The 20,894-nt window shown below is 35.1% G+C and overlaps 1 protein-coding gene and 1 non-coding gene across 2 annotated transcripts in view; both read right to left on the bottom strand.

The window, feature by feature from the left end:
• The window catches only part of LOC149808389 (poly [ADP-ribose] polymerase 1-like), a 133,852-nt gene that overhangs the window by 35,001 nt on the left and 77,957 nt on the right, over positions 1-20,894 (bottom strand). The window contains exons 14-17 of the mRNA XM_089976571.1: positions 20,481-20,550; positions 14,533-14,610; positions 9,917-10,049; positions 3,706-3,904 (exon numbers count right to left, since the gene is read on the bottom strand). Coding sequence (XP_089832697.1) covers positions 3,706-3,904; positions 9,917-10,049; positions 14,533-14,610; positions 20,481-20,550 — 480 coding nt within the window. The remainder of the gene's footprint in view (positions 1-3,705; positions 3,905-9,916; positions 10,050-14,532; positions 14,611-20,480; positions 20,551-20,894) is intronic.
• Positions 19,392-19,516, bottom strand: LOC149808390 (small Cajal body-specific RNA 8). Its single transcript, XR_016413469.1, has one exon.

The following is a 20,894-nucleotide window of genomic DNA, read 5'->3' as shown; positions in this document are numbered from 1 at the left end:
GAAAAAGCCTCATTTATCTTTTAAATGTAATCTACTGGTATGAAAAAGCCTCATTTCTCTTTTAAATGTAATCTACTGGTATGAAAAAGCCTAATTTCTCTTTTAAATGTAATCTACTGATATGAAACGTCTTCATTTCTCTTTTAAATGTAATCTACTGGTATGAAAAAACCTAATTTCTCTTTTAAATGTAATCTACTGGTATGAAAAGGCTTCATTTCTCTTTTAAATGTAATCTACTGATATGAAAATGGCTTCATTTCTCTTTTAAATTTAATCTACTGGTATGAAAAAACCTAATTTCTCTTTTAAATCTAATCTACTGGTATGAAAAGGCTTCATTTCTCTTTTAAATGTAATCTACTGGTATGAAAAAGCCTCATTTATCTTTTAAATGTAATCTACTGGTATGAAAAAGCCTCATTTCTCTTTTAAATGTAATCTACTGGTATGAAAAAGCCTAATTTCTCTTTTAAATGTAATCTACTGATATGAAACGTCTTCATTTCTCTTTTAAATGTAATCTACTGGTATGAAAAAACCTAATTTCTCTTTTAAATGTAATCTACTGGTATGAAAAGGCTTCATTTCTCTTTTAAATGTAATCTACTGATATGAAAATGGCTTCATTTCTCTTTTAAATTTAATCTACTGGTATGAAAAAACCTAATTTCTCTTTTAAATCTAATCTACTGGTATGAAAAGGCTTCATTTCTCTTTTAAATGTAATCTACTGGTATGAAAAAGCCTCATTTCTCTTTTAAATGTAATCTACTGGTATGTAAAAGCCTCATTTCTCTTTCAAATGTAATCTAAAGCATCAAAAAGCCCCATTTCTTTTAAATGTAATCTACTGGTAAGAAAAAAACCTCATTTCTCTTTTAAATGTAACCTACTGGTATGAAAAAGCCATATTTCTCTTTTAAATGTAATCTAAAAGCATCAAAAAACCTCGTTTTAAAAAAAAATGTAATCTACTGATTTTTTGAAAAGGCTTCATAAAGCTGCCCAGACATGACAGTTGCAATCGATCTGTATCAGTTCGTAAGAACTGAGAAATTGTTTATTTACGACTGTATATACTCCTACCCATGCCCAGTCATACAACATAGACCCAGATCTGCCATCACATAATGAATCAGATCAGAAAGTATGTTTAGTTAACTGGTTAGGCCAAACATACTCCACAGACCCAGATCAACTGGACCATTATGTGACAACAGATCTGGATCTTTGCAGTATACTGTAGATCTAACATGTACAATACAGAGGTTCTGCATCAATCCGTACACATGCCAATGACCCATGATGATACAGGTTACATAATAAAGCCTTATTATGCATCGGCAAAATACATTTTGTAAAAACACATTTGTGCTTGTAAAAAAAACCCCACAGCATACTCAAAAAAAAAGTTACAACTGAAACATTCATGTCAGGATCTGAAAATCTAAACAGGTCATCTGTTTATGAATATAAATATAACAAGCAAATTATATTTTTCTGTTTCAAGTGGTTTTTGCTTAATTGTGATAAACAGAATTTTGCACAAAAAAAAAAACAAAAGTTGATAGATGTGAAGGAGTACCTTGACTGTTATATTACACACCCACCATGTAATAAATCATATAATTTTATATTTCTTTTCAGTAAAACCCTAATGCATGGGTCAGATACATGACCTTCTGAATCTGAATCAATAATAACATCCTAGTCTTAAATGTAAAACATCCACACAATTTTGATGGGTTCAAACCCCGGCTGAGTCACACCAAAGACTTACAAAAATGGCACTAACAGCTGCCTCGCTTGGTGCTCAGCATTAAAAGGTTAGTGTTAGGGCTGGTCAGCCTGGTGTCAGGATAATGTGACTGGGTGGGACGTCATGCTATGTGTCTGCGGCATGATGCCCCAGTGCCAGACATCACTATAAACTGCCACACTGCAGACATCGTAGCGATATGACTGAAAAATTGTTAAAGCTATGTTAAATATCCTAATCACACACACACACAATTCTGATCAATGTAAAAGACACAAAGCCTTAGTTATTTTGCAGAAACCACATTTCTTTGTCTCACTGTGACCTTGACCTTTGACTCTCAAAACTTTCTTGTCTGAAATGCAAGCCATCCATCAAGTCTGACCAATGGTTTCTGGCAGAGTTTACATATTCTGTGGAAACCATTTTCCATATGAAGTCCATTTTCCTTCTTCTTTAAAAACATGCGATCTTGACATTATGACCCCCAAAATAATAGGTTTTTTCCTCGTGTCAGATTAAAGTAGGTGACAAGGAACTCCAGATAATATGTGGCAAATATTTTCCTTCTCCATGTCACTGTAACCTATTCTTTTGAAAAATGGAAAAGGAAAACAAAACAGATGGAACAGATGAATGAATAGAGAACATCCTATTGTAATGGCTTGAAAATACAAACAGGTCATCTACATATGCATACAAATATAGTAACACAATTTGTCAATGACAAGTGGTTTTTGTGAAACTTGCTGACAAGCTTCCAGGGACAGATGTATACAGACAAGGGCAGAAGGACAGATGGACTTGACCAAATTAAAATGCTGTATACTTGCAGTCAGGGCATAAGAATGCTTAAGCATAAGAACCCTGATACAAGTACAAGTCATCCATAAATTTCTGTAACTTAAGATGGTAGAGAAAACTTTAGATATTGTGCAGAAACCATTTTCTTCTACCAAAAACAGTGACCTTGAATAATGACCTTGAACAATGACTTCATAATCTACAGGTTATATTCCTTACTCAAAGTGCAAGCCAGCCACATAGTAACTGCAGATGGTGGACAATTGGAATAATTGTACAGAAATAAAAATAGTAACATGCAGATGGTTGTTGTTGTTGTTCTGGGGTTTAACGCCATTTTCAGCACAAGATAGGCCATATATGGCGGCCAGTATAAATGGTGGAGGAAGAACCCTGGAAAACCCAGGAAAGAACCACCGACCCACGAGAAGCTACTGGCAGGCTCTCCCACGTACCCACGCTAGCCGAGCCTTGGACTCGAACATACGACATGCAGATGGAAGGAATGACATAAAAATCACAATTTAATACAGCTTACAGCAAATTATACCGATGTATATAAAATTTATATTTTTTTAATGGCCTAAATATCCAGCTGGTTCATTCAACTTTGTAAAAAACTGATATTTTCTATAATGGCCTAAAATCCAACTGGTTCATACAAATGTGTACAAAATTGAGACTTTTGTAATGGCCTAAAAATCTAACTGGTTCATACAAATGTGTACAAAATTGAAACTTGTAATGGCCTAAAAATCCAACTGGTTCATACAAATGTGTACAAAATTTATACTTTTTTTGTAATAGCTTAAAAATCCAACTGGTGCACACAAATCTGAAGCCATTTTATATTTCTCTGCAATGTGAGGGTTTCATGTGCAATGTTATTTTTTCAGAATGGACACACGGATGTTAGATGTATGTGACCAAATGAATATATCCCTTTGGCAAACAGAAGGTGCAAAACATCTTCATGTTAACCATGATGATGTTAGAAAAGTAAGAAAAATTTCTCACTCTCTGTGTACACAGTCAGGACTATAAATCCCTCACTTCTTGTTACTTTCAAACAAATTCAACAAGAAATAAAAGGCATGCTGTAAAATACAATAAGGTAGAACAGTGAATTATTTTTGCACCTGTCCATAATCAATGTCCAGGGGGTAAAATTTGTTAGGATATTTCTTGAAGTTCTTCCTGTCATTCCAGTCATTGCCAGTCTTCTCTGCATACAAATCTTTAAAACTGTTAATCGCTGACTGGCGAGAACCACACCTCTCCACCTTGTTTCCTCCAACAGTTGTCCCCACTCGACCCCAGGACCTGAACACCCACCATCTGAAGGAAAGAGACAATTTTTTTCACTTGCCAACTGTGTTGATGACTACAGATAGTACTGTATTCAAGCAGGAATGTTTCAGTATCAATTCTGTTTTTACTGTCTCTTTTAAAATCAACAGCTAGTGCCCTAAGTACTTAGCTTCTCTGATACCCAGTCATTTTATCTCTGCTTAGAAATCAATATGTTTAGCTCAGTAACTATTTAAATTGTTCCTTTGTTCCAGTTGAAATCTCTGATGATATTATATTTGTAGTTTTCAACACAACTTTTTCTTGACTGAGGTCGTTTTATTGGAGTAAGACAATGTACAAAAATTTAGTCATTTTATCAGAGTAAAACATATAAATGACACGCCTATAGTTGTTTTATTAGAGTAAAACATAAATGACATGCCTGTAGAGTGTAGTTGTTTTATTGGAATAAGACATAAATGACATGCCTGTACAGTAGTCCCCCTCTTACAAGGCCACCCCTAATGCATCAGGGAAGTGGCCATATAATGCGGGTGGCCTTTCTAGAGGGGGATGACAAATGCGAATAGTAAATACATATGAAAATAGTCACAAGTACATTTAATTTTAAATATTTAATATTTTAATTAAAAAATCACATGCATGATGTGAAATAAATGTAAAACAAAAACTCTGTCATCATTTTCAAAAGAATGCAATGAATAACCATTGATTTAGTTTTAAAACTGTCTTTAAAATTATGTTACAGTTCACATCATCTGTCACTTTGTTGGTAAGTCTAAAAAACAAACCAGTCTCGTCACATTAAAAATATCCTTGCTGTCATATCCCCTGCATATATCGTTTAGTCTTTTGTTCCAATCTTCGACAACTTCATTATTAACATCAGCTGATTCGCCGCTAATGATAGAACACTTGATATTGTGTCGCACTTGAAATCTGTGCAACCATCCGTTACTTGCGGTAAAGTCATCATATCCCAATTCAACTGACAAACTGTTTGCTTTTTCTTGTCTTTCAAATCAGGATACAAACGTCTCCTGGCTCAAACAATCTTCCTTTCTCTGTCCATTTCACCTTTCCACTTCTGCAGAATTGTTTCATTATCTTTCACGATATTGTTTATCTTAGTCTTCCCGACGTTAGTTTTCTGCAAGGATCCTCGACGACCCCCCACCACGTCAGCCGTCAGTTGAATTACTTTCACGTTCTCCTCTAAACTGAGAATTTTTATTTTCCTCGATGACATGTTGATCTTTTTGCAGTAAGTTATTCATGTTGCCAACTACAATACTGATAAAACAATTTTGTATGCATCTAAACAAATTGCTGTGTGTTTTTAAAGAAAGTGATCTTGTCACGTGATTCGTTAGTCGCAGTCTGGTACCCTATTGTTTTTATACATTTCTTTTCACTAAGTGAGAGAAGCCAAAACGGCTTCAATATGTACCATTAACATCACGCAGATTTGACCTTGTGGCCGCTAGGATTCGTAATTTTGACAATTATTGTCAGTAGTAATAGCCACTGATTACCAAAGTGAACAAGCTCAACATCTTACTAAGGGAAGCCATAAAGTTATTAAACCATTTTCCTGCTGACCTGGGTATTGTACAGCGATACTGCACTTCTCAGCTGTTACTACTGTTCGATAAATGTAATCTTAACAATTATCAGAGTGACTAAACCGGACATCTTATGATAACACAACAGTAAGGCTAATTGGATTATATGTACATACCCTTTTGTATAGATTAAAATTTGAGCCTTTCTCGGTTTTTATGGAATAAATTTGGCTTCTCATGAGGCGTAAATGACATAATATTAACCTTAGTGGTAAATGTACTTTATTCAACACTACTTTCAGTAACGAAAACCTGACATCGGGAAATAGAAATCGGATTATTTAACACACGTTCTGAATAAAATACTGGTTCTTTATACATATTCATATAAAATGCGGCCGCTTGTGAGGGGTAAAATTTATAATTTTGCACTAATATGCTGGCCGCGTTAGCCAGGTGGCCTTTCGCGAGGGGTAGTTTTGAACACAAACTTGTCAGTGCCAACAGATTCTGGCCGTAAGGAGCAGGTGGCCGCTGGTCAGGGGGGCCATTCAAGAGGGGGACTACTGTAGTTGTTTCATTTGAATAAAACATATAAATGACATGCCTGTAGTTGTTTTATTGGAGTAAAACATAAATGACATGCCTGTAGAGTGTAGTTGTTTTATTGGAATAAGACATAAATGACATGCCTGTAGTTGTTTTATTTGAATAAAACATATAAATGACATGCCTGTAGTTGTTTTATTGGACTAAGACATATGACATGCCTGTAGTTGTTTTATTAGAGTATGGCCAGTAGTTGTTTTATTGGAGCAAAACAAAGATGATACAACTCATTAATTAATTTGAGTAAGATATAAATGACAGGACTGTAATCATTTTACTTAAGTGCATAAAAGTAGGACGTATCAATGAAATTACTTGTAATTTTATTGGAAGCCATAGGAGTGAGATGTGTGTGATAGATTTTTAACGTAGCTTTAACAATTTTCCAGTAATATCGCTACAATGTCAACAGTGTGGCAGTTTAAAGTGATGCCGACCAGTCCTAACAGTAACCTCTTACTGCTGAGAGCCTAGCAAGGCAGCCGTTAATACAATTTTTATAAGTCTCTGGTATGACTCAGCCGGGGTTTAAACCCACGACCTCCTGCATCTGGGGCAGATGCTCTGTTCACTAGGCCACCGGAGCAGTGCAGGAGTGAGATGTATAAATGACATCATTGCATTTTATTGAAGCAAGATCTACAATCAAAATTATTGTATTTATAAATTATGAGACCACTTCATATAAGCAATGCATCTCTCCCACCCGTTATAAGACACTTCAGTATAATGCAGTTTCGGATACAACACAGTAGTACTTTGGACACCAAAATAAAATGTTAAATATTAATTAATGTGAAGAAGAAAAAAAAATGAAATATCAGCTGAAACATTTACAATAAAACAACTGTATATGATTCGGACAATACCAAAAAAGTGAAAACTATTGAAGACATCCACTATACTATAAGAAGGGAGTGGTTTTAAAAATATTTTTTCCTTTAATTACCAATGCAAACATGTTCCTTACTAAGATCTGTGGAGAAGATATGGTGTGCATAATCTGAACTGATGGCAGTTGGAGAGTTTTAATCTGGCCTTACTCGGATCTCTGCTTGCAAACTGATGGCAGTTGGAGTTTTAATCTGGCCTTACATCTCTGCTTGCAAACTGATGGCAATTGGAGTTTTAATCTGGCCTCACTTACATCTGATTGCAAACTGATGGCAGTTGGAGTTTTAACCTGGCCTCACTCACATCTCTGAATGCAAAATTATGGCAGTTGGAGAGTTTTAATCTGGACTCACATCTCTGCTTGCAACCTGATGGCAACTGGTGAGTTTCAATCTGGCCTCACATCTGATTGCAAACAGATGGCAGTTGGAGTTTTAATCTGGTCTCACTCACATCTCTGATTGCAAACTTTTGGCAGTTAGCAACTTTTAATCTGGCCTCACTTACATCTGATTGCAGTTGAGTTTTAATCTGGCCTCACTCACATCTGATTGCAAACTGATGGCAACTGGCAAGTTTTAATCTGGCCTCACTTACATCTCTGCTTGCAAACTGATGGCTGGAGAGTTTTAATCTGGCCTCACTCACATCTATGCTTGCAAACTGATGGCATTTGGAGAGGTTTAATCTAGCCTCACATCTCTGATTGCAAACTGATGGCATTTGGAGAGGTTTAATATGGCCTCACATCTTTGATTGCAAACTGATGGCATTTGGAGAGGTTTAATCTGGCCTCACATCTCTAATTGCAAACTGGTGGCATTTGGAGATTTATTCTGGCCTCACATCTCTGATTGCAAACTGATGGCAGTTTAGGTCTGATTTTCATCAATTCATGGACTTTCAGTTTGCTGATGCGATAGACTTTCACATTTTGTTGTTGTTATGGGTTTAATGCCATTTTTAGCACATGACAGGCTATACATGGTGGTCAGTAAATATGATGGAGGAAGAACCACCAATCCATGGACACCTACAAACAGTCTCCAAACTGCAATTTTATTTCTAGATGACTACAACCCAAAGCATTTTGTTTAAAATTTTCTTTATTCTTTTTAATAATACCCTTATTTTATTATCAACCTTCTATTACCTAATGGAAAATTTCATTCTTGAAAATTCCAAATATTTACAAGATAAAATCTTACCAAAATTGTAACATGGAATGTGGTAAACGCAATGTCCTTACCTTGGACCAAGATAAACATGTTTACTTCTGTTGATAATGATCCTAATATGAAACCAATATTCATAGAGAAAATATTAGCTATGTATTAGTTGTTTACATACAAAAAAATTTAAAATTAATTATTTTGGTCAGGTATACAATAAATTTGATTTTGGACAAGGTCAGCTACCACAATATACAACTATACATAATCCACAGCAAATAATGAAAAAAAGTATTAAACAAAGCAAAATAAACATACATGACACTAAATATATTCCTTTTTATGCTTCTATGATGATTGTTTAACTTTAAAAGGCTTATTGCCAATTTCATCTTAACAGTGCTTTTGTTTGTTGGATGATATTGCTAGAAAACGCTATAAGCAAAAACTTGATATACATGCATGACAAATATCAGCAGTTTACAGCATTGGAGGCAAGCCAGACTGATTCCCTGACCACCTCCACTAAATCTAAAATGAAACCCTGGATCCAAATGAAATATGAACAACCCAATATCTGGATTTGACTACCGCAATGACCATATTTTCATAATTTTTATATTATTCATTACATCATAATTTAAGAGTCAAATTATAAGGTTAGGCAGGTCTGGTGATCAGCGAATGCATAAATTCTAAGCTACACATGCTGCTCTCTCCAAGAAATTAAGCGCTCTTTACCATGTTTGAAACCGCTGTAGATATTAAATGTACCAGTTTTGGGGGCATTTCCATTAATCCGCAGTCCAGCCCACCCAGCTCACTCTCACATGCACCTCAACTTGCAGAAGATGATGCTCAAGTTTCTTCAAACTTCTCCAGCACAAAACTACTTTCAATCAGAATTTTGCCATGCAAATAATAATAATGGCATTCCTCACTGAATCACAAGATGCTAATAATAATAATAATAATGGCATTCATCACTGAATCACAAGCTTTTACTGATATTTTAAGTTTTCAAAAATAGTAAAAAAGTTTTATTGCTAAATTTCATTGCCATAGGGTTACTTCTTGCATAATTGCTACTACCAAGTTGCATTGTATTTTTGACTTGAGAATCAAGTGTTTTGCTTTAAATAGTTTTCAGGAAAATATCTGAAATATTTATTGACCATATTTTTTGTTCATGGGAACAAAAGCCAGGAAATATGAGTAAATGAGAACGTTTGCTAGATTTTTACCAATACATTTTCTTCTGATGATTTCTAAAGCCATTCACACAACTCAACCGGCTTGGGAAACTAGGCTTGTGACTAGTAACATGGAGCTGTCACCATACTTATCAAGACAGTTGTAAATCTACTGGATAGAATGATGGTGTATATTGGCGTTTCTCATTCAAATCAATTGCAGGTGGAGAATGAATTCCATGTCTAACTGAAAAGCCCATTACTTTTTCATTAGGTGAGGTCATGTGACCGACTTGTCCCTTAAAAAGTTTTCAATCCATGCAAGAACAATACACAGAATTTCATAAACAAGTGACTTTCAAATCCATAAAACTTGTCCAACTAGGTTGAAATATATGGTTGAAGCCTGAATGCAAAATTCAAGATTCTGGAGTCAACGATTGGAAGTAAATGCAGAAGTCTGGAGTAAACTTTGGGAGTAAATACACGATTCTAGAGTCAACTTTAGGGAGTAAAGTCATGATTTTGGAGTCAACTTTTGGGAGTAAATTCATCACTTTCAGACTGTACATTAATATGTCAGTTTTATTTCACTCTACTCACGTTGTTCCTTTGTCAGATTCCAAAGCCTGGAGTTTGTAGTAAGAGTTGGTTCCCCTGACAATGTCAACCAATCCTAGGACAGCATTGTATATCTCTCCTTTCTCCTCTACCACATGAGCAGTTTCTGCCAGCCCTGGTGGGGAAAATTATATATATTCATCTTTGTTCTGAGAATATTGTTAAAATTGTTAAGTAAAGCAACCCTATGAAAAGTAAACATATTTAATCCATGAATTTTATAAAAAGAACTCTGCACTTACCTTAACACAATAAGCAAATTTTAAAAACTTGTTTTTATAAGTACAACTTCAATTGCTGAGAACTGCACAAATCTCAGACTGCAAAAACAAATTCTATGACTGACCATCTATACAATGGTAGCAGTTTGTACTGAAACAAATGAATATTCATCAACTGTTCTGTAACTACTTTTTTAATTTTTTTGCTCAGTATGACATGTCTAGGGCCTGCATGTCAATATGACAATATGTCAGGGCCTGCATGTCGATATGAAATGTCCAGGACCTGCATGGCAATATGACATGTTCCAGAGACTGCATGGCAATATGACATGTTCCAGAGACTGCATGGCAATATGACATGTCAGGGTCTGCATGACAATATGACATGTCAGGGCCTACATGTCGATATGATATGTCCAGGACCTGCATGGCAATATGACATGTCCTGGGCCTGCATGGCACTATGACATGTTCCAGAGACTGCAAAGCAATATGACATGTTCCAGGGCCTGCATGGCAATATGACATGTCAGGGCCTACATGGCAGTATGACAACATGTCAGGGCATACATGGCAATAAGAAAACATGTCAGGGCTTACATGTCAAGACCATCAGCAAGATATTGCTGAACAACTCTAAAGACTCAATGAATTAATGAGGATAAAAATGCCAGCAGCCAAGAAGTGGCAATCCCACTAATCTGAGCATAATATCAAATGGTCATTATCAATTACTCTTACAGGTCTTGCTCCAGTTAGTTTGTAAAATGAACAAAATTAGTTCCTAAAGAACAGATATTATGAACAGCACATCATATAAAAAGCTAATGCTAAATAGCTAAACAAAGATCAAAAACAAAACAATAACAAAGAAAAACCTGTCAAACTATAATCATAGGAGCTTTTATTCAAATATTACTTGTAGCAGGTAGTGTATATACTTGGTTATAAATCAGGTCCAACTGGTCCTTCACATTACATGCCAGCAGATCAGGGTCTTTGCTGTTTGTTCTACTGATTATCATAGCAAAATGCAGAGACCCAAATCTGCTGGCGCATTATGTAATGGGACCTGACTTACTAGTGAGTACTAGAGTATGTACCAAATGTGTAAACTTTCGATGTGAAGCACAGTATAAAGTATGTCACAGTCACCCAGAAACTATGTTAAATTTAGTATCAAAGTAACCCGCATTATCTGAGACTGGAGACATTAAGAACCAGTGTAACCCACCTAACCTGTGACTGGAGACATAAAGCCCATCGCAGAAACTGTTTCTTCCTATTGAAGCACTCATTAAAGTTGTGAGATGCTTAAACCTTTAGATGGTTCTTGTGCAAGTGTTTATTTCAGAGGTTTAAAACAAGTCACTGTTTGTGCATCCGTCATTCTGGTTCAAACTGTCTAATAAGGACTGTTTCATTTTAACACAAATGGGACCCAGGGGATGCACTTTTTAAATAAATATATACCTGGACACTCTAATTACTCAACAAGTTTACAGGAAAATGATACAGAATTCTAAGTTGTGTCTATGGATGGATATCCTTCATTAGAAGTGCCTTCTGTAAATAAAACTAGCAATAACAGCTCACAAAAAACAAGAAGCAGCAAAATACTGATACCTAACTATTGTATGACCTGGCTTCTTCAGCAAGCACTGTGTCGGACGGGTAAATTTTCAAATTCATCGAGAATTATTGTTAACAGGCTGCATTTGGGTTGATAACTATGTAGTAAATTATCTAGAGTAACTTAAAGATGATGGCTTTTACACCTATTCCCACATTTTTACTTTATCCCATCACTATGCAGAGATCGGAACAAAAAGATGGCAGCAAACAATGTGGGGAGAAAAAAAAAGCTAATGAGGCGATGGTCCATGTAATGTAGTGAGGTGTTTTTAGATTGACAGGTGTTAATGCATGCTGGTGGCTATGAAGTTGCCAACAGTGATAGGTGCTTCATAGCCTAATTAACATTATGTCACACTTGCTGACCCATCTGATTTGAATGCAAGTATTACAAAAAAGACCCATAACCCTTTACCTCATGCAAGTGTTTTTTGATGACTCTACTCCATTTGCATGGAAGCACCTTTTGATGCCTCTACTCCATTTGCATGGAAGTGCCTTTTGACGCCTGGTGTAAACATCAGCCATTTTGAGCTGGTTTTTGTAGCGCCACCTTCGGGGAAAACCCCCCTATTAGGTACTACATTCATTTCTGCAAATGACAATTACGTCAAATCACGTGTTCGCAGTTTATGCACTGGTCGATATCTGCTATTTAAAGTAACTGGGTCGTAACCTCCACTCTACAAAATGGTGGTTGCGGATTTCATTCAGTACTTACGAAGTTTTCACAATTAGAATCACAACTATGAAAGATTCAGTAACTTAGGTAAGGCTCTGATATTGATGTGGGCAGCAATTAGTTTTTATAAATTATCAAATTCAGATGACTTAGTGATGTAGATGCAGACGAAAAACATTTAAATTTCGAGTATGGGAAATGGCAGCTACGGTTGGTCACGGGGTCTCACTGACATGAAGGTGAACGAGTTCTCTCAAGATTTTAAAGCACATAAAAAGTTCTCCCGTGAAAAATAATTACACAGCTATAACAATCGGACTTTACTCTTAAATTTTTCCACATATAATAGATGTGTACCAAAAATGTAAAACGGTTAAAATTGCTGTTAAACGTAACATACTCTACATTGCTTAACAGTTCACAGGCAGGCCTATGTGTATGCGGTCAGCTAGGTAACAGGTGTTCTATTTATAGCTCGCTGCACTTTGTCACTATGCTCTATGAGGTAAAAGATTAAAAGACAGACTTCTGGAATAAAAGTAAATATTAAGGAAATATGATTGTTGTGATAAATCAAGATACTTCTTGTCTGTGCTTGATTTGGATCAAGGTTTCATATTAGATTTAGTTGAGCTGGTCAGGGACTAAACTTTATAAAACCATCTCAGATGCTTTAAATCCCCCCTTTTTTTTTTTTACTTTTTTCCTTCAAATCTAAATGATATAAAAAATTTTCAAAACAGTGGCATCTAGCAAGAAACATGTGTTCAAGATGAACAAGGGAAAAGCCTCTTGAAAAATGTAAATAGCAGAGCCGAATAAAAAACAATATTCCAATTCTTTCAGAAATAAAGCAGGAAGGGCCTGTGTTGATTTGAGTATGTCTCATGATGGAAATACAATTACCATTATCATCTGAAACAACAACAAAAATCCAAGAATTGCAACAAACTGAGAGATAGCCCTTGAGCTCCATAGGAACTGCACTTTATGAAACTGTACTAAAGGTAATTAAGATCTAAGTGTATTTTACACAGTTTTTTTAGTTGAACATAATGTTTACCATTTCTGCAGCAGTCCTGAATATAACTTCTGAATGATTTAAATGTACATTTTCCAACTTTACAATAGCAGTACATGACATTTCGTTACACATAACTGAAAACAGGTTTAACGTGTGAAGAAAAAAACCTGATTGCATTACTATGGTCTTGGTAAGGTTGGTAGGTCTGCTATTTCTGCCATGTGCATAAAGCTAGTCAAATTCTGTCAAAAACAGGTGCTAATGGTAAGAAAAGACTTGAGCCTGTTACAGGCCAAGCAAGGTATGCCACTCTATTTTTATCTAATAAATAGTAAATATCTCAATAATTAAGTTAGCAGTTACTGTACTTAAGTTGTAACGGCCAGGTGGTTAGATTGGAAGGACGAGGTCATGGGTTCAAACCCTGGCAGAGGCATACCAAAGACTTATAAAAATGGTACTAACAGCTGCCTCGCAAAGCACTCAGCCTGCGTCATGATGTCCATGCTAGACATCACTATAAACTGCCATACTGCAGACATCATAGCAATATGATACCAAATTGTTAAAGTTATGTTAAAAATTCAAATCACACATACATTTAAGTTGCAATGTTGACAAAAAATGTCCAAGTCAGTAATGTCAGTGGCAAATATTTCATAATGTTTTAATAAATATCACGAATCAAATAAAATCCAAAGTTCAAATGTTCGAATGGTATAATCAGTTGTTTCAGCACTTTCAAAACAAACTAAGTTTCAATTTAAACTCATGTTCCACGTTTCTAAAATTCAAGTCTTAAATTTGAATGCTGCCTGAAAGCTGGAGAGCTCTGCATTAACATACACCCACTGCATGGTCTCATTCAAACAATTGTCAGTACGTGGTTGCACATTCTACACTGATTATCTCGTTCCCCACCTCAACAATCACTCCACACATATTAAAGTTGTCAAACTTTTCACCAAATGAATAAAAAATAAAATTGTCAATTCTGTCCAGCCAAGTGAATATCTATAGAGACAACTCTTACCTGATTCAGGATCCACAGCTGCTCCTCCTTTGACAGTCATCTTCACAGTCTGTGGAACACTCTTTGTGAAATGAGTGTCTGAAACACAGCAAGAGGGTCAGTTATAAATTATTTGCCAATTACCAGCTGCATGCAAAGTATTTGCCAACCGCAACACAAAAAACAACCTAAGAAAAACAAAAATGTCTGCTCTTGACTAAGCTAATTTCAGGCTCAGATTGTCAAAAAACAATTTGTCACTAGTGTCACCAGTTAAGTTAATGTTCCTCAGAAGTATAGTTCAAGTTTCCTCTGACCCCTCCCAAAACATTGTGACACCACGGCATAGGGCAACTGCTTACAAGCAGGCCTAGGTAAATCAAATGGCTAAACATCGAGCCATATCTGCATGAAATCAATAAGATGATTATTTTCTCAAAAATTGCATGTATAAATTTTTTTACATCTTTAATCCATTGACAGACAAGACAAAACTACAGCATTGATGAAATCTGACCCGGTACTCACTTTCTGCATTGCTATTTTCAAGATTATCCGAATCTCACTACCTACATGTCCCTACTATCATAGGTGATATAAGTGATATCAACAATAAACCCCTGTCCAATCTTGTTGTAGAAAGAAAGCTTTAGTTTACAGCATATTTATTGTACATGGTTCCCACGCTTTTCTAAAGATAAATTTCCAGATCATTTCCAGGGTTTTTCCAAGATGAAATTAATTTTTTCAAGGTTCACATATGACCATTACTGAATGGAATTAAAGAACATTATAGATTATAAAAAATACATTTTCTAAATCTAAAGATGGTTCTCTTTCAAGACTCCAAAACAGCTAAGCCAGAAAAGATGATCATGTACAAAAGCACAAAATGTATCACACGAAGCAAGTTTGATTATATTCCTATAAATTTGGCACATAAAGTCATTTAAATGTACAAAATAAAAATTCTAACTTTATTTTGCTGACCTGCATTATCTTGCTAAGTGGGAACAATATAATGAACATTTAATTAGTTTTGTTTCCTTTCAAACTTTTACTTTTTAAGAATTCTATAGCAACACACACACACACACAGAGCAACCCCGCCATAACGTGAATTCTGATATAATGTGGTTGTGGTGTGGCTTCCAAAATTTTGTGAATTCATTTGCATACGAAAAATATTTTTTGTTCAACGAACATGAAATAGTGCATAAAAAATTTATTATCATTATGGGAATGAGATCGCATATGAATTCAAATTTAATATGATCGTGGCATAGTTCCTGAAATTCTAAATACACGTGCATTTTTCTTGTACCAGGAATTATTTTTCTTAAGGACGAGAAATAGTGTGTAAAACGTTTATTATCATTTCGGAAATGTTACTTATTACTGGTCCATGAGTAAAGCCAGTAAATCATCCCTGTGATTGTCTTCAATTCTGTATACAATCGTTGCTCATACAATATGCTCATACAATAACTGACATGTTTCTTCTTTAACTGCATACACAAACAAGCAGCAGACAATGTGGTGGTTGATAAAAGATTCTCACAGCTTAATAAACATCAAACAATAAAAGCCGCCAACATGTATGCTGGGCTTGGTGGTGTTATTAGACTCAATCAGTTAACCAGTAAATAATGTCCACTGTATTAGCCGAAAATTGAAAGGGTATGAAATTGTACATGCGTTCAGCTTAATTTTTTATATATAAAAGTGACTCGTGACCATTGCAGGCCAAGTGCACTTAGTTCTTGGGTTTTACATGGGTATGGTGTTTGTTTATGAACTCATTATTAATTTCCTATTTTTTATAAAATATTTACCGTTATGGAAAAGCAAGTTCACAAACGCAAGTCGTTCTCTGCACTTTGTACAATGATTAGTATAGTAGTGCTCACACATTTCTTTCGATATTCACAAAATCTGAAGTAAAATTTAAATGCATGCTGAAAGCATGTGTTGATTGGTAATTATTCTTGCTGGTCGCTCAAACGAATAGGCGTACAAGCATTACGTATTGGAAATTTGAAATGGATAAATGTACATGGCAGCGCATATGAGAAAATTTTAGCAGTATGAAATTTGTACAGACACTGTTCATAGACTCTGGAACGAAATGAACCGTACATGTGCTATGTCTTTCTTAACCTAATTTTGCTGTTCATTTTTCCTATTGAATTCAGACACATAATGATGTGTGACAAAATTATTGAATAGTTTAAATATGTATGCAATTTTTGCAATGGAATTACATATATTATGGATTAATTTCAAGCCTCAATGGTACGATATCAGGCGGCAAGTAAACGGTGTTGATACTCTGTTCACGCTGTATATTAGAAATTGAATTCAGACACAATGATCTGGGGAAAAATTATTAAATATTGTAAATCTGTGTGAAATTTTTCAATGGAATTACATGCATTATAGATGAACTGAATGCCATGACAGCACGATAGTAAACGTTGTTCATACCCTATTCATCATATACATTGGACATGAATACACGTACATGTGCCAAGAGTTGTTCTCTGAAAAAAGTAAAATACTGTAAAACCCTGCAGTAACGCAACCCTGATATTAATGGGATCCAATGTTTTGGACCCCAATTTTGCATTATAGCGGGGTTCCACTTGTCTTGTAATAAAGAGAGTTCAACCCTGAATTTATCTGTGCCAATAAAATCTCAAACAAGACTTTTCAAAAAACCTAATCTCCTTAAGATCTGGTTAGAAATCCAACATTTAAAAAACATTTTCAAAAGGGTTGATTTAAATTTTGACAAAAGATTTCAAAATAATATATATATATATATATATATATATATATATATATATATATATATATATATATATATATATATGTAAAATTTAAGAAATAATTAGAATCTTGTCTTGTAATGAAGAGAGTTCAACCCTGAATTTATCTGTGCCAATAAAATCCCAAACAAGACTTCAAAAAACCTAATCTCCTTAAGATCTGGTTAGAAATCCAACATTTAAAAAACATTTTCAAAAGGGTTGATTTAAATTTTGACAAAAGATTTCAAAATAATATACTGTTGAAAAAACAGACTGAATTATCTGTAAAATCAATTTGTTTTCTTGTAATTTGTAAAACCAGTCCCCAAACCTGTACTGATACAGGGGATCATATCATTTTTTAATATATAATACAAGGGACGACAATTTCTCATTTCAGCTCTGAGATTCAACAATTTGGACTACAAATAAGAGTTAAAACGAATATCATTCCATTTTCTAATCCGGGTTTCCTTAGAATATTCCCACCCCATTTTTCATATTCAGACATTTAGGTTGGAGTGTGGGGTCACTGCAATTGCATACTGATAATTTGGAATTTGCCGCCACCATGAGGTAGTGACATTATGGCAGTTGCTTACCAGCCGGTCTAGAAAATGTAAACTTATGTTACATCGACTCATACCCGCATGAAAATTGTAAAATTTACTCAGAAATGGCAAGTATTATAATGGTTATATCTTTATCCTGCTGACAGACTAGACGAAACTATGGCATTGATGAAACCTTACCCAGTACTCGCCATTTGCATTACTGGTCACTTCACAAATCTCAAATGACAACATCGCAAGTCCATTAGTCATGTGATATCAAAACAAACTCCTTTTAAATGTTGTTTAACAGAAATTCAATTAAATTAAATGAAAGTCACATACTTTTTTTAAAAACCAGCAACCTGGCAAGTCTGATTTATCAAGCAGAGAGCACATGTCAACATGGTAGTCCCATGTTACAACGAAATTCCAGAAGTTGTTCTTGGAATATATAAATATGGAAAACTTGTTCTTTTGTTTTTGTATTTTCATTTCAACCAAAATACAACTTTCATTTAATATTTTTTCTATTTTTTCTCTACAACATTTGAAAATGTGGGTTATTATATTTGTGTACTCGTGCGACTAGCAATGCAAATCGCGAATATGAGGGCACATTTCATCAACTCCGATTTTAATACTCACAATTTCTGAGAAAAAATGTAATTTTCTGATCCATTTCATGCATTTATCACATGATCTAACAATGTTTGAAATTTACTAGGCCATCCAATAAGCGGCTACATTTTGCAACCACAATGTTTGCCTCTTGTGATGCTAGAGTGGTTTTCATAGCTTCCATGTAAGGAAAGTTACATATATCAAGCTGACCTTTAAAATAAAAGTCTACTAGACAAATCTACTCCAATGAGTGTTTGGATTGACTCAGCATACATGTTTATTGCAAGCACCCAAATGATACATAGTGCACCCTCCGAATATTCTTGTTAGATCTCGATAAATTTAACTCAAGATCAGTTTAGTTACATCTCAATTACTTGACTTTTTGGCCATCCAGTGGTGGCAGAATATTTCCAGGCTTTTTCTGACTTTCATCAATATTTGCAAAATTCCAGGACTTTTCAATGTCAGGAATTTTTTTAATAATTATAAACTTACTGTTTTTTATTGGGATCATCTGACTACATCACCTTGTTTTGATTGTCAACAGAATGGTTACATCTGCTGGATATGCTCGTCATCAGAATGGGTAATGACGTCTTGATACTGTTTGATTAACACCAGAATGGGTAATGACGTCTTGATACTGTTTGATTGTCACCAGAATGGGTAATGACGTCTTGATACTGTTTGATTGTCATCAGAATGGGTAATGACATCTGGATACTGTTTGATTGTCATCAGAATGGGTAATGACATCTGGATACTGTTTGATTGTCATCAGAATGGGTAATGACATCTGGATACTGTTTGATTGTCATCAGAATGGGTAATGACATCTGGATACTGTTTGATTGTCATCAGAATGGGTAATGACATCTGTATACTGTTTGATTGTCCACCTCGTATCTGTCTGCAGTGGTAACTAGAAACACTGCAGTCATCAGAAGGTGTGTTAATGTAGGAAGACTAGTGTCAGCAAGGAAACGCTCAGCCATGCCAAGTATCTGTCTTCCAGACCATTATGTAAACTTATGGGCATTTACGTTCTCCTGGAAACTGTTACATACCTTTTTCTAGATCCGATTCAATAACTTTTGCTGTCAAAAAACTGAGATTGATATCTATACCTGTAGATAATGGGCATTCTCCATGAATGTTCGCCATTTATTAGGTTACTGGTAAGTACAGCCATAATGAATATTTTAAGTGAAAATGCATGATATTTTTACAACCTTATTCATATTGTCATTGCAGTTCAAGTGCAAATTAAAATTGGTGAACTTCATGTTCATGCTCTTCTCTCTCCTTAACACATTAACCCTAGCAATGACTTAATGGGGCAGGAGGTAGTAGCCTACTGCCAAGCTCTGTAGCGTCATGGTCATGCATGATACACTAAAGTGGGTGGTATTATAGAAAGGTAGACAGATGTAGCTCTACAATGATACCAAATAATCTGGAATATCTAGTTGCACTAAAAAATACAGATAAAAAACTCAATTTTTGGACCCAACTTTTTCTACCCAAAATTTGCCAGTGGTTGGAATCCGATTTTTTGTCTGGATTTTAGACTTTTTGGTCTCAGATCAAGGGCAAGCTGGTATGAACTGCAAACAGACAGATGAACCTTTGCAAAAAGTAGGATAAGATGGGCATTTGGAATAAAGAATAGTCTCCATACAAAAATAATAGCTCTGTTTAGCAAAAAGAAAAAAAGAAAAGAAAAAAAAAAACTCCAAACTTTTACCCTTCTGCTCATGCGCGAGTCAAATAGCCAATGAAAAACGATGTTTCTAACACAACTAGGCAGTATGTTATTGAAAGATGACCGAGGGATTTGGTGTTTTCAAGTCTATTCAGAAATAGCTTTCAAAATGTGTTTCCTACTCGAGTTTCAGGCAAAAATGGCAAAAAGCTCCAGGTGTTAATGTGTTAACACCATGTTACAACGAAATAGTTGCATACCTTCATTACTTACCTTCAGATTTCTTTAAGCCACTTTTTGCTACAACTTTGGGGGTAGAAAGTCCTGCTATTTTGGTAACGGGCTGAAAGAAATGAACATCAAATAAAGCTAATGTACTGTTAATTATTAAATTTCAATGACTCTAACCAGAAAATATTACATGTCACACATTTTACATTCAAATACAATTCATAGGGCAAAACAATGACAGCTTCATTGAATAAAGGCATGATTTAACAACAACCAAAGAAAGTATGTAAAATTGAAGGGACAGATCTCTCTTGGGCTTAGGGTTAAGGAATTCAAGAAAAGACCATTTCTTTCTTTTACCTATCAAGTGTTGAAACGATCTCTGCTATTTTTCCATGATAACAAGATTGTCAAATTAGCTGTTATGACAGAGGTATTGGAAATCAGCTTCGCAAC

The sequence above is a fragment of the Sinohyriopsis cumingii genome, chromosome 1 (genome assembly GCF_028554795.1).
Source record: "Sinohyriopsis cumingii isolate HCF-2022 chromosome 1, ASM2855479v2, whole genome shotgun sequence".
NCBI classification, from domain to species: Eukaryota; Metazoa; Mollusca; class Bivalvia; order Unionida; family Unionidae; genus Sinohyriopsis; species Sinohyriopsis cumingii.
Note: the sequence above shows the minus strand (reverse complement) of the source record. Positions and strands in the feature narration are given on the sequence as shown.